Source organism: Semicossyphus pulcher, unplaced genomic scaffold (genome assembly GCF_022749685.1).
Source record: "Semicossyphus pulcher isolate SPU_LCO1_2020_fin unplaced genomic scaffold, fSemPul1.0.p SCAF_18, whole genome shotgun sequence".
Taxonomy (NCBI): Eukaryota; Metazoa; Chordata; class Actinopteri; order Labriformes; family Labridae; genus Semicossyphus; species Semicossyphus pulcher.
In genome coordinates this window covers 24,213,110-24,228,284 of record NW_027211691.1, presented here as the reverse complement: position 1 = coordinate 24,228,284, position 15,175 = coordinate 24,213,110, and the positions used below count along the sequence as shown (strand labels likewise).

General features: G+C 42.0%; 1 protein-coding gene across 1 annotated transcript in view; it reads right to left on the bottom strand.

Annotated features, from left to right (window-relative positions):
• Positions 1–15,175, bottom strand: part of LOC138595699 (E3 ubiquitin-protein ligase RNF31-like) — a 35,091-nt gene that overhangs the window by 2,540 nt on the left and 17,376 nt on the right. The window contains exons 23-32 of the mRNA XM_069667066.1: positions 12,936–13,101; positions 12,490–12,527; positions 10,451–10,511; positions 9,675–9,797; positions 9,409–9,589; positions 5,594–5,751; positions 4,765–4,849; positions 3,793–3,852; positions 1,923–2,312; positions 83–198 (exon numbers count right to left, since the gene is read on the bottom strand). Of these exons, the coding sequence (XP_069523167.1) occupies positions 83–198; positions 1,923–2,312; positions 3,793–3,852; positions 4,765–4,849; positions 5,594–5,751; positions 9,409–9,589; positions 9,675–9,797; positions 10,451–10,511; positions 12,490–12,527; positions 12,936–13,101 (1,378 nt within the window). The remainder of the gene's footprint in view (positions 1–82; positions 199–1,922; positions 2,313–3,792; positions 3,853–4,764; positions 4,850–5,593; positions 5,752–9,408; positions 9,590–9,674; positions 9,798–10,450; positions 10,512–12,489; positions 12,528–12,935; positions 13,102–15,175) is intronic.

The window sequence follows — 15,175 nt, the reverse complement described above, 5'->3', positions numbered from 1 at the left end:
TAATGGCAATAAACAGTTACTGCAGTGTTGCATGTGTGACGTCCAAGTGCTCATGTACAGAGAGATTTTTACGCACATTCACCTGAACTATGATGAGTTTTCTGGACGGGTCTTCGGTGTTACTCAGCTCTTCTCCGAAGCACAGAGTGACGCCGCACTGAGGAGGCTCACCGCCGTTTAGACGAAAGTCGTCCAGTTCTGATTATGAAGGAAAAAAAAGACACAATCAATTCAGATTTCACAGCATTCATTTAAAACAACTTTTAGTTTATATCCGTCCATTTCCTCCCGCTTATCCGGGGTCGGGTCGCGGTGGCAGCAGGCTAAGCCAGGTGACCCAGACGTCCCGCTGCTTAGCTACATTCACCAGCTCGTCCCGGGGGATGCATTGTCAAAACAACTACCACAGCTTGCTCTGATTATTTTCTGAGTAATGCCAGAGACAATTACCATCTCAATTTCCCAAACTCACAATTTAAATCGGCCTCTTCCTTTAATTTTACCAACCAAATCCCCCAAAACACAAGAACGCTAGGACCTACACGATGTAAAATCTGTCATGACTCATCAAATAGCTGTCAATCAATATTCAAATAATCAGTCAAATAATAAATTAATAATTGTTTCAGTTGAAGTTGAACCCAGCTTGGAAAAGGTGCAATCAGGTAGAAATCAGGTCACAAATAACCTGGTTTAGGGTTGATGTAAGCCACCTAGACTCTTACTGTGACAGCTGTGTACTTCCTGTGTAATTTTATCTTTCAAAATAAAAGCAGACAGTTGAAGCTTTAAAATTTAGAAGTCGTTTTCAATCCTTTTTAGCTTGTGACCGTTTTCTAAATGAACAGTGGTGGAAGAACGCTCCATGGTCGACACTAAACAGTTCAGGTATGAAGAACTATAATCTGTTGACTTAAAGGGCCAGTTCGCCGATTTTCAACCTCAGTCCTCTCATGCTATCATGAGGAGCTAATGCCATTATGGCTATTTCGCTCTGTGCCTTTGGAGGACGCTATCCGCTTCTCCAACCGGCCCTGGAAAACCTCCGCCAGACGACATAAAACACGTCATCTGGCGGAGGCCAGAGAGCTCGCTGAACTACACTTCCTCAATCTAGGACGCCGCCTCCGATGTCACGTCTCGTTCAGAATCGTCATGTTTGAAAAGTCGACTGCAGACCTGAAGATGTTTTAGACGATCCACCGGTATGTTCTCGTCGTGTTTCAGATTCTGTCCGGCTCTGAGCGGCTGCCTGCAGAGAAACGGTAGTACTTCACTCCAGCGTCTCTCGCTGGGCCGTTCCTTTCAGAGGGAGGGGAGCAATGCACGCTGGGTGTTGTAGGAATGTAGAATGGGCGAAACCACGAGCTGTTTGTACGACTTTCTCCACAGCTATGGCCCAATTTCAAATATTATTTCTCCTATCGATTACAGAGAACACCAGCTGTGACTGACAGCGGCTTTGTCCAGGTTAATAGAAAGTAGAAGAGAAATGGAGCATCAAATAGAAATACTCAAGTTAAGTAGAAAACTTGTACTTGAGTAAATGTTCTTCGTTACTTTCCATCACTGCACTATGACGGTAAACAGGAAACCTCCACTGTTCAAAGTGCAGGAAGTACGACGGCGTATTAGAGCCATTGTGAAAAACAACAACAAAAACCTCCAAAATTTTGACATAAAAGTCCCAAATTTGCCTGAAAACTAGCAAATTTATGAGATTAATCTCAGAATTTTTGAGTTGTTTCTCTGAATATTTCTCTTCTCCTCCGGCTGCTATTAAAGCCGGCGTAACTGAGACCTGTCTCTACTTATTTTCACCGTTTTAAAGTCGCACACGTCTGGTCACATGAAGTAATGTCTTGTTACTGTTTGGTGTCAGCAGAGCCACAGACACGTCTCGTGTCTTTGGTCACACTCACGTTGCTTGAATGCGTCTTTACTGAAGAGCAGCACCGGCTCCGTGTTCCTCTCCATCTTGTGCAGCCCCGGCGTGGTCGTGTGCGGCCCCGTCCAGAAGACCCGCCCCTGGCAGAAGCGTTTGCCATACACTCCCTGCGGCGTTGATGTCAGCACCACCCCTTTCTCCATGAAGGGCAGCAGGGTGAACAGGGCCTGCAGCTCCGGGCCCGCCTGCAGCGAGGAGGGCGGCTCCGGCAGCGGGATGCGCGGAAACCGGCCTTTCATGACGGCCGGTGTCGGGGGAGCCGGAGAGGAAGGCAGGTACGTTATCCTGGCATCAGGGCCCTGGATCTGACGTTTGAGAACCTCCTGTCCTAAATAATGAACCACCACGTTGAAGGAGTCCTGGACTGGAGAGACAAACACAGAGAGGGGAGGGGTTACAGCACGAGTAACCAAAGCTAGTCAAACAGCAGATGTCTGTCATCCTCAGAGATATTTGCAATGGAAATAAGTCTTGAACTCTCAGTTCATCTGCAGCAACGCGACAGACAAAAGAGTCTCTTTGTGCTTCAATCAGAGCCACAAATAGCGACGCAACCGTTGTAGCAGTTATCCTGGCTCGAGTTACACAAACCGCACGCACACCTGACGGCTCACTTCGCAGGCAGAAGGCACAGAAGATAATAGAGCACTTATGGGAGTGTGAGATGCGCGTGACAGCGTGTGCATACAGTTGATCGTGCAGTGAAAGTGTGCACAGTTTAGGCTATTTGTCAGAGGATTTCACTTGTTGTTAAGAGCACATCCAGGCCAGATTGATGCATTTAACACATCACCCCCTCCCAGGAAATAGTTCCAACGTCCCTGAATGACAATTCAAATATTCTAATTCATGACCCATCCCTATAAAACATGAGCCGTCAGATTGATCAGGTGTCGAGGGGTAGGAAAAAATCAATACAGGACGATATCCTGAGATTTGGAGTGGTACTATATTAATACACAGGAACCAAGTATCAGTCTGTAAGTATAGCAGTCATTACGGATGCACGATATTGGATCTTTTGCCGATATGCAGATATTTTCAACCCTTTGTGCCGATTTCGACGCCGATACATTAGGCACGTTTTTTTTCCTCCCCTGTAGTGGACGATCCAGACAACAGCCACAACGAGGGCAAAACAAAATCTACCTCGCTGCAACACCGCAGACATCTTGCGCCCTTCTTCACGCCTGACAAGAGGCGTGTTGCAGGCAGTGTGTGCGCACACTCGCGCCGAGTTAATGTAGCATCACATCCAGCTGTTTCAGGGAATCATCGAGCATTCAGGCAGAATTAAAGCGTTGTTTTAACGGCAGAAAAATGACTGCCGATAACTGAAGATAATATCGTGCATCAGGGTTATATTGCACAGAAAATTAAACTTTTTAGGATTAGAATGATAAAAACAGTTGCCTCTTCAGTCCACTAGATGGTGCCAAGACTAAGGCCCAATCCCAAACTCCACCCTAAAGCCAAAGCACTGAACACTCACGGACTTTAATGGCGTCAGGCGTGCAGCGCGTGAGTCTGTGTGGTTTTAAGAACTGTATAAAAATGAGGACTGGGACACACGATCATGACATCACACATTGCCCGGAAACCAGATTATTAAAAGCCATTAAAAGCCGAGCTGCAGCGTGTGTGTGTGTGTGTGTGTGTGTGTGTCTCAGTGTTTACATATTTTAAGATCAGATAACCACGCCTAAAAACTCACATCAACTAAATGTTGTTGGCACAAGTTTGCAACGAGCCAGCTTTCCTGCAGTGGAGAAATCTAAATAAAGACCAGTAACGTGCGATAGGATGCTAAATAAAGCCCGGCTGCACATTGGTTTCATAGTTACCTCCAGTTGGAGCAGAGAAGCTCTCCTCGATCCGCATGTCCAGCCTGATCTCGTCGACCTCTGCGGAGACACACAGAGGAAGAAAAGTGGTAAATCAGCCGTCAGTGGTTCAATCAGCACGAGGCGGTTCCCTCAAAGTGTGGTCTGTTTGCACACACTGGAGGAGTCAGGTCGAGTTGATATGAACTCTAATAACCTGGTTGTGCTTTTTTTTACAGATTTGACTTTATTTAATGGACAGCTGAAGAGAGACAGACAGGGGGTCAAACCTGCCATCAGTGCGTCAGGGGCTGTAGCCTCTGTACACGGGGCGCCTGCTCCACCAGCTGAGCTAAACCAGCACCTTGATAATCTGTTTTTGTCTTACATACAAGCAGCAGCTCAGTAACACATTACATTACGCTTCCCTCCAACCCCCGGCCTGATTTCTGAAGCCGCACGCTTGATGCAATAAGATTTCCTGATCTGTCTGTTGGCGAGTTTCAGTTTTACACAGAGTACGAGAAATAATGTTGCATCATGTTGCATCTCTGCTTTCACAGCTCCTCCTCCACAAGCCAAATCTTTCCATACAGAAGCTCAGATGTAAAAAGGACCCTTGAACTCTTCCCGGTCGTGGATTTGAAGCTTGCGTTCCTGACTAAGAAGAAGACATTCCCCAGATCTTCCTTCCAAAGAAGGTGACGGAGAAAACTTGAATTTGAGTTAGACTGCAGCTTAATAAATGTTGTACGGGAGTTTTAGCTCAAATTTGACGGTTAAAAATAAACAAGTGTATCACATCGACGTCTACAAGACAAACAATCTATCACACACTCATCCCAGGTTCCTAATTCACTAAAAACTCCCATTAATTTTCCCCCTGTAAGTCAGCAGCTTCACACATCAGACTCCTCCCTTGTATCGATTGACTCAATTACCCCTCTAAGTGCCCTCCACTGTGGCCGCTGTGTAATGATGCAGTGAGCTCACCCTCTCTCTGTATGATGATGGTGTGCTGGGCGGGTTCGTCTGTCAGGATGTTGATCTGGGCCCGCTGCAGAGGCTCGTCGACACACTGAGGAGCACAAAGAAGAAGATGTTTATCTCACCGCCCGAGTGAGAGTCAGCATTTATTCAGAGTGAGGAAGCCTCGCAGGAGTGAAGCTTTAAGGCTGCAGGTTTAAAGGGATGAATATTTAACTGACATTAAATTGATGTTCTTTACAGGATGAATCTGAACGATTTCAGACTTTTAATTTAGCTCCACCACCCATTAAACGGTGTGCTGAACGAGCAAATTATACCACAAACAATTACTGATTTAAGTCTTTTAAAAATGACTTCAACAAGGAAAACATTTAAAAAATGAACTCATCTCTGATTCCAAGTAATAATTATAGTCGGAACAGCGTGCATGACGATTTTTGAGCTTTCTGTTTAAACTTTTTGTGGGAAATAAAGTAAAACAAAAAGGTGCCGGAGGAGAAGAGAAACAATCAGAGAAAATACTTGAAAATTCAGAGACTAAACTCATAAATTTGCAACAAACAAAAACTACAAAAATGGTGTTTAAAGCAACCTTGTGATGGGGATCACACAGCTCCAAAACCATCTCCAAAATGTAAACGATTCTGTGCATTTAATTAACATGTTGTCTCACTTCCTGTTCGTTCAAAGCGGAAGCAAATAACCTCAAATTCTACTTCCGACAGAACTTCGTTCTCACTGTTTCACTCTGAGTGGGGAACAGACTGACGTGTGGCCTCGAGGCTCAAATCAATCCCATGTTTAGTCCTCACTTTCGGACAACCCGACTCACCAGCTGCGAGGTGACCTCTTCCGTCTTGATCTTCTTCACCCGGCCGCCGTCGTCGCTCTCCGATTCGCTGCTGCTGCTGCTGCTGCTGCTCCTCCTCCTCCTCCTCTTTGACCTCTTGGTGGCTTTGACTTTGCATTTCTTCTCAGGAACCACCATGCCTGAACACACGAGAGAGAAGGGACTCTATAAACTTTATTGGACGCACACGCCGAACAAACAGAGTCATCTTTGTTCAGTTTTGAGCTCTGCCACTACAGTGCTGCTTTCATCTCTGACTTCTGCCACTACATGGAACTCATCCCGGTTGTAACGTTGATGTTGGCTGAACTTTTTCGCTCCAGTGTCGGCTCACAGCTCGGCCGACTCAGCCAAAAGCAACATGAAGCTTTGACTGCCTTTTAATCCCATGGTTTTCACTGATTGTTTCACTTGTTTCAGTGAAGATAAGTCTCTTTTTAACGCTGACCCTATTCTGAAAACACCTCGTTGAAAACAGCTGTGTCGGATGTTTTTCTCTTATCTTTAATGGCACAATAATTGCAGCAAATGAACAGCAGGAGACTGTGTCAGACTTGTACTTTGGTCGTGTCTCAGTGTGTCACCATGAACACTAAGGCAGGGCTATTTGTTCAGCAGCTTTAAACACACAAACAATGCAAAGAGCCTTATGTAAGTCAGCAATGAAACTGCCTTTACAGGCAGAGCGTGGACACGTTTAACGAAAGGACTCGACGACGTCACTAAATATGCGGTAGATGATTCAAAATGCAAAATAACTGGAGCAGAGAGCAAAACGTCCTCGCTGATATCAGCCAGGCTGAAGGTCAGCTGAGATTTCAGGTGTTTAGTTTCTGTTTTAAAATGAGCAGAAAAATCTAAGTTCAGAAACAGAAGGAACCAGCAGGCGAGGAGGTCAAGGGTCAAAGCTGAAAACATGCTGGTTAAATTCACTGAGAATAAAAGCTCAAGGAAGAGACGGAGCTGTTGTTTGAGAGGAGAGTGGACGGTTAGATGTGTGATAGCAGATGGGGAGTGACGGGGAGGAAAGTTCACTGCAAAACAAGCTGGAGAGGTTTGTAAAGTCACGTTGTGTAACTTTTAATCCGATGTTTTACACCAGACAGCGACGGGTCGGTCCGGGTAAAATTCCTGAGAGTAACTAAAGTAGTTTCAGGTTCTGATTGATAACTGTAGAGTAAAAATAGCAAAGACGGTCGTGTCAGACGCTTCTGGCCCTTCGAGCGGCTGGCCCGCTGCACTCGTCGCTGCTCCGAGATGAAGCAAACCTGGTGGGACAATATGATTGTGAAGTTATCAACTTTAATCCAAGACGATAGCCTTTATATAAACGTTTCCCTTGCAAATATGACACTTTAATCTCAGGGAGTTTTTCTTTGGCATTTATTTAGATCATTTATTAATTTAAATGTTGATATTAAAGTTTTTTGGGGGCAAATCTGCGCCGTAATCTCAGATATGTTTGCTCTTTTTTCGTGGGAATGAGCTCAGATGATTTCCTTTTTCTTTTGTCATGAATTTGTATATTTTTCATGTCCAAATTAATCAATCCAAACGATAACAAACGTCACATTTTTGGAGTTTTGTCTCATTAAATGCAGTAATAGTTTAAATTGTGCATTTCTTGGGTATATTTTGGCATATTAAAAGAAATATGAATCAATATTTTTCTAATGAATTCAACCCTGAGAACTATCAGTCGTACTCGAGTCTCACATGAAGCTTTTTTATAGGACGACAAACTGAAACACTTTTTCCTGCAAGCTTAAACTTTTCTTACAGACGTTGCAGATAAAGCTTTAAATGTTGGCACATTAATATCACATTTTACACTCTCTCGCTGGCGCTGTTATCAGAGTATTTCAGACGGTCCCTGGCCTCCCGCTCAAATCAGATAAAATGATATAAAAACGGAAGCAGCCGCCTCTCGCCGTTCAGCCCAAACACAGGAAATAAAAACAGCTGCTTTTTAAGCGCTGACATGTTGACACACTGAATGTTAAATGTTTGAGCAGCGATGATGATCAAAGAAGAACTCTTGATATCAGCGGTTGAGCAAATATTCACTTTACACTTCAACCCAAGTTTTAACCAAACAACTCATCATGAAACCACAGTGTTAACAACAAGAAGGCGACATGCAACAACAAGTCTCTCCTCGTGATGACTGCACCGAACACAAACTGAGGACTCACGTATGGCCGTAGGATCTACTAGAGACGTTTGCACCACACCCAAAGAAGTCTTTTATTTTGAAATGTAGGTTGTTCCTCTCTGAGAAAGTCCTGTACCTGTTAGCCTGTTAGCTTGTTAGCTTATGTAATGACCTGTTTGTGTCTTTACAGTGCTGGAAAAAGAGGAGTTTCACGTCTATGTAAGCCGTTAATAACCAGTGCTGAGCGTAACACAAGTAATCCGTTATTTAGTTTCTTTTTCATGAACAGTAATCTGTTACTGGAAAATAAATCAGGTATTTCTCTTTTCCGTTTGTCGCCACAAAAACAGAAACTCCCCAAAGCTCTGTTTCTGTTTCTCTCCTCCTTCTTGGCAGGTCGCTGCGCCCCACCAGAAGGTAAACACAGCTGTGTCAGCGCGCATGCGTAACTAGCTAATCCAGCTAGCGAGCTGTCAGAGAGGACAGCGTTTACTTTGTGGAAATATTCACATTATTCTGAATGTTTGGGTGAAAGGCACGAGAACAACGTGACGGTGAAATGTAAGCTGTGTCTGGAGCTTGTCATGTAAAGAAGCATCTGCATCTAAACACAGCTCCACAACCCTGGTGGGACTAAGAGCCTGTGTTGTATTGTTGTCATGGAAACAGCTGTGTCTAATACTGTATGTCTCTGCCCATTTCACTGTCAGACTGTTAGCATCATAAAGAGCTGTTATGCTGTGTCTGTCATTCCTGTTATCAGGCTGCAGAGTTACAGATTATGGGCCGAAAACGAGGGAATGCAACGACGGTAGAGCCGATAGATTCAAAGGTAGACGTACAGCAGGCGACACGCCGTCCTGACGATATAACACACGTGTAACAAGTCGCAAAGGAGGTTTAATTTTTGGTAAAGTAATCTAACGTGTTACTTTTCTCAGGAGGTAACGCAGGAACGTAACAACTTACTTTTAAAATGAACGTTAGCCAACACTGCTAATATGTGACAGCTTGAACTAATAAACGCATTCTGCAATGGTTTTCCAGAGTTTGTAAGTCACAGACTTTTCTGTCAGCTCTTGAACACATCACGATACTTTACTCCTCCTCTTTAACGTTGTTGTTTGGGCTTCCATGGCTTCAAAATTCTGTTTTTTTCCAGTTGAATTTAGAAGCATGATGTTTTAGGAACACTGGGTGAGTCTGTAGGATCACATCAAGCGACAGACTACAAACTATCTTTATTCACCACGTCTCAAATATTCAAAGCTGCAGGCGGTAAGATGGAGAAGAGAGCGGACTTTGTTTCAAAATTTGAAAGATTACAACCTCCAGGTCCCTCCCCGTCTCTCCAAGGCGCTCAGTCCTGCCTCCAAAGCCCTCCCCGCAGAGGAGGCTGTCATGTGCGCGCAGGCTAGTAACCACGGCAACTGAAGAAGCCAGATATACAATATGGCAGACACACCGGTAAAAAGGTGACAACAACCACAGCTGTTAGTTTTAATAATGTCACCTACTGCAGTTTTAATTCTCTGACTTTTAGAAAGCTTCATCTTTATCCCTAATGAAGCAGGAAGTCGGCCATCTTTAAATCCAAAATGTGTGTGTGTGTGTGTGTGGGGTGAATGTGTGTGACTCTCACCCTGCTCGCTGATGGGGACCAGGCGGTACACCTTGTAGGGCTCTGAGATGTCCAGCTGGGCTCGCTCCATCACCTCCTTAAACTCCGGACTCTTGTTGAGGGCGCAGCGCAGGCGGGTCTTCCAGGACGCCGGGTTGTCTAGATCCCCTTCTGTGAGCTTACCTTTGAACTCCGCCCACGCCTGAGGGGAGCAGAGATGTTAGGTCAGAGGGTTATTGTGTTAGCTTGTGCGTCGTCTTTTGGGAGTTATGTAAGCAAGTTCAGACCTTAAAAATAGCGGCGTCCTCGTCTTTACGGAAGTCCTGCTTCCCGGCGTGTTTCCACGGGATGCGGAACATAGTTTTGGCATCGTCGTCCCACATCAGCCCCGAGTATTTCCCACTGTTCACCTGCAGCAGCCGAAACAAACAAAACAACTCAGTTTAACTTTATACTCACTAAAGATTTACTTAAATGTCCTTTTACTTTACAGAAACGGTTCAGAGCTGACACTAGTCAAATCTCCTCATCCTCAGTCTACATTCAGCTTTAAATTTAACAATCGGTAATTATAATAATCTCTCTATGATTAAAATCCCTGGTTTATACGTCTCTCAAACCTGAGTATTTGCTGCTTTCACTTTGAATTATTATTAGTATTTTTGAAAGATAGAAATGGGGGATTCAAATCTTTAAAATGAAAAGGTACCAACAGTTTAAGTTGTTTTAAACCCCTGGTCACTTTTCTTCTAGTTACTGAAACACAAAGCTAGAAATTTAAATTCTTTAATCATAAATTATTTTTAAGTTTTCCAGACTGTAGTACATTTTCTCGAGTCCTATAGTAGTATCTTACCTTAATGTAAGTACTTTTCCATAATTAAAGGGTCTGATTACTTCCAGCATCACTAATGTACAGTAATTTGTTTATTAAATCTCACTGGAGTCCCTTCTCTCTCTCTCTGTTTCCCTTTCCTTCTCCCCCCTCCCTTTCTGCCATCCTCACTCCCTCCCTCACCCCCGCTCTCTGCCGCGCACACACCGTTTTAACACATACACACACCTGTTCGACGATCCAGGAGCGCAGTCTGCGAGTGGAGCGCATTCTCCCCCCCGTCATAACTCTTTAAAAACTAAAAACACAACAGAAACACGGACTGACACAAACAAAAAACAACAAACAACCACCATTACATGCTCGTCTCAACATGTCCCGCCCCCGAGACTTTAACACACTTTATTTTTTTATAAGTACGTTATAAAAACAACAATAACAGGTAAATAAAAAGGCGTAATAGATTAAACACAGACTTATTTTAATGCTAATATCATCTGAAGACTCGTGTTAGCAGTTTAAGTTTAAGCCGAAACATCAAACAAGCATAAACTAACATTTTAAATCAACACTTTTTTAAATGGAGTCTGGTACAGGAACAAAAATCAGAAGCTCCTCGTAGCTTCACCTGTAAGCGATTATTATAGATACAACAAATATAGACGCTAAAGGTGTTAAATTAAGGAAGCAGAATTAAGTTTCGTTTACCTCAGTTGCGTTTCCTCCGCGATGCTTGCAGACTCTTCACTGTGTGTTAAGCTCTGTGGTGTGGACTGTGCAAGCTCACAGCAGACGCTCCTTTTCCCCGAAGTCACGTGACTTTAGAGAAACGTTCTGTGTGTCGGCCGCCAGGGGGCGACAGCGGACAGACATTACATCTACACGACAAAAACAGTATTTTAGACTCTTTTCTCTTTACATAAACGTCTTAATATCCCTTTTAGGATTATTTATAAATAATGTCATACCTTAAATCGTAAACATTATTATAAATTAATGATTTTACAAGTAAATTATAAAAGTAATAAACTATTAAAGTCTTCCCGTGGTGGAAGAAGTGCCTCAATGTTTTACTCAATTAAAAAAATGCAATACTACAGGGACTAAAAACTGTTATCGTTAACGTTTGTGCTTTTAAAGGTAAAAGTTAAAAAGGAAGAGCATCAAATTATACTTAAAATGAGTTTTTATTTCTGGATTGTAATTATTTATGTATTAATATGTTGTGGGTTTTTGTGGATCTGTAATTTAACATTATTTATATCCTGCTGTGTAGTTCTGGGGCTCAATAAAATTGTATTGGTGTAATCATACTATTTTTTATTTGTTTGTAGATTATAATTTGTATCATATTATTACTCTGAATCTGCCTAAACTTGTCCAGTGAGAAGTCTAGTACTTTATTATAAAGTAGCATAAAACTGAAATACTTCAGTTAATTATAAATTGTAGTTAAGTACAGCACTTGAGTTAATGTACTTAGAGTTAATGTATCTTCTGGAAGTTTTAGGGCTGTAACTTGTTGTCAGGACATAAAATTAATGTATTTATCAAAGATTTATTTCAGTAAGCTCTAATATTTAAAGGATTTTACATTCTGTTTATGAAAAATACACTTTTACTTATCTAAACTTTTACATGCAGTCATTGAGAAAATCTAATTTAAGTCCCCACATTTTTTTTTTTGCCTTCTAATATTTCCTAATAAGGTTTTCCTGTCAGTAAAACAGCTGATGTAACTCCTTATTGCTACATAATCCACCCAGGACAAAAATAAAAGGGACATCTTAAAGGGAAGGTTGTGTGAAATTAATCTAAATTAAGAGGTTTCCTTAAGAATTTTTTTCATAAAAGCTGATTTCAGGGAGGAAGGTGGAGCTTAGCGTGACAGTGTTTTCTATCTAATATCCAGTCTGCAAATAAGATGCAGAGGACTTTCATTTCACTCTCAATTGTATTAGACTTTAAATACATAAAAGAAATCTTCTTATGTACCTTTATTCCTCTTTATAATGTGTTAAGTGAGATACAAGAATCAGTCCACATAATAATCATAGAATGTTTTTATTGACTTTGATTCATACATCATATATAAATCAAAAACCCTGACAGCATCTAAACAATCTTTGACAAAATAAACCTTTTTACCACATAGATAATGAGAATGTGTATTTATATCTTTTTGCACAATATATCTTCATTCTGAGACATTTTTAACAAACTTTTCTGCTTCCAAGTGCAAAAAATAAGATTCAACTTCATCCCACGTGTAAGTTCCTCCTGAAGGTTTATGATTCTGTGTGACCTGACGAGAGAAGATAAAGTTCTAACGTTTAAAAATGGGATGAAAATCAGAGGAACAAGTCGACAGCTACATCCTGTCATTATCGGTTTATCATTAACATGAACGAGGAATTTAAAAGTTCACCGATACAAAGCAAGAATTTCTTTGCTTTCTTTGAGTCAGGAGGAAAGTCTTGTGTGTCGTGAACATCCCGCTTTAATCAACTCTGATCGTTCTTCAGGTCATGCTGGTGACGTTCTGTTAAAGAACCTTTATTTGTTTCGAGGAACTTTTTCTCCAAGAGGGACCTCCATCAGTTTCTGTGAGGGTGACGAACACAGACGACAAGTTATTCAACATTTGCAATAAAGAAAACCATGAATGATTGTCATGTTGTTCATAATTAAATGAATGATATACGTCTCTCACCACGAGCAGTCGGGCGTGGTAAGCGATATCCTCCTCGTTCTCTCCCCTCTGATTGTCCACCTGGTACCTCTCGCAGGCCCGGGTCAGCTCCTGGCCGTCGTAGAGCAGAGCCGGGTCCACAGAGTGACCGTTTATCAGACTCACCAGGTACTCCTTGTAGTGCTTCCTGCAGGAACAAACACACCTTTGTCAGAGACTCAGGGAAAAGAGGCAGATTTTCTCTAAAAGCAAGAAACATTTATAGAACCTGCTCTTGAAAAGGAGCTAGTTGGGATGTTTTCACCACTAGGGGGCAGCAGAAAGAAGATGCAACAGCAAGATCACCCTTAAATTAATAAAGCAAGCTTGCAGCTGCATTAAAATAATTATACATTTAAAGATTCACTCTCTTTTGGCTCTGGCTCTTTAGCTGCTACATGCTCCACTATGTTCTCCAGCTTGTCTCTAAGTGTTTCTGTCTGCTTCGCGCTGCTGAGCGAGTAATGTGCAGTGGATTTTTAACGCTTTTTCCTCTGAAATTGACACCAATTTATACCCAGCCAGATAAAAAAACATGAACTGAAACTTGTTATCAAGCTTTGAGGAGCTGCAGATGAAGCAGATAATCCTCTGCTGGTTCATCATTCCGAGCTACATCTCTCACACCGTCACATTTTTGTTATAAAAAGTTATTTTAGCTGCTTTAAAGTTAAAATAAGAGACTTTTTTTTTAGACGTTCTTTGTTTTAAATGTGCAGATTGACTTAGATGAGACTTGAGGTTATCCATAAGCACAGCTGTGACCGGAATCCCACACAGAGTCCGTGTCCTAAACTTGCTTCAGAGATGACCCAACAGAGAAAGAATGTGTTTGTGTTTTTTGACCTCCCTCCAAGAGAGACGAGTCAGAGCAGACAGAAACATTTTAGGATCCCCAGGAGAGAGGGCTGTCCTTCCTTTTCTGCCTCAGCAGCAGTTTTTATTCTGCAGTATTTGTTTTGAACTCTGATGAGTAGAGATAGACCGATATGGTTTTTTCAGGGCCGATACCGATACCGATTATTAGTAGTCAAGGAGGCTGATAACCGATATTTGGAGCCGATATTCATTTGCAGTAAAAGTTGGCGTCAAAATTTTGAATAATACAAACTCCAACACTTAACTTTGTTTAAATGCCTTTAAGCATATGTTTATTAAACAAACACAAAGCGCAGGGAGTTCCCAGGGTCAGCAGCATCTCTTATAAAGTTAACTGAAAATTTAAATAAATGAATAAATAACTTCCTGAAGTTTTATAAAGTAAATGAAACAAATTTAAATAAAATTTGCAAGAAATTAACTTTTTCTCCTCTCCGCCGTGTGTGTGAGCACTCTGCGTGCACAGCTCTCACTGCTGATTGGCTGTTACCTGTGCCATGGCTCTGCGTGTGACCAATCAGTGCTGTGGGTGGGACAATGCTGGAGACAGAGTAGTGACAGCAGACAGAGAGGCGCGGCTGCATCAGAGCCAAAATAACCCAGTTTTAAACTGATCTCTTATCGGCCGTCGGATTAAAAAAAAAAAAAAAAATGCCGATTATCGGCCCTGCTGATAATCGGTCTATCCCTACTGATGAGCGAGGTCACTGAAATAAAAAGACTTTAAATGAAGTGCAGTAAAAAGTGGACACAAATATGTTTCTATAAAACATGTAATCACAGCTCGATGCTGTATTCAAAACCTCCATCTGAAAAATACACGTTTTTCTTTGCCATCTTTCATAAAACGAAAACCTTCTCACGCGTTAAATGTTGTTTAATTACAAAAGCTCAGCAGTGTTTAAGGAGGAGAGACACAAGGTGTGTGTGTGCCTGAAGAAAGCCCGGAGGCTTCCCTCCTTCAACAGTTTACTTTTAATCCTTCAGGAGCACCTGGCATTCACCTGAGTTTAACACTACCGAGAGCACCTGGTATCCCTCTTTGTCCGAGCTAAGCAGTTTTTATTTAACTCAAAAACTATCTGGTCAAAGAATAAGTAAAGAAAACATTTGATACCAGCTTTTCGTCAATTACAGTTTTGTTTTCTCGCTACTCGGGACAGTTCGGTTAACAGGACGCAGCTCTTTTTGTCCCTGATGTTTGTTGTTTTCTCACTAAATTTAAAATTTAATGCTGGATTTATCGTTCCAAAATGTTGGTGCTTTTATTTTTAAATCCTGAGCAAAATGTAATTTTTTTCTTTTTTAATGTCATGTTTTGAATGTAGATATTAGTCCCTATA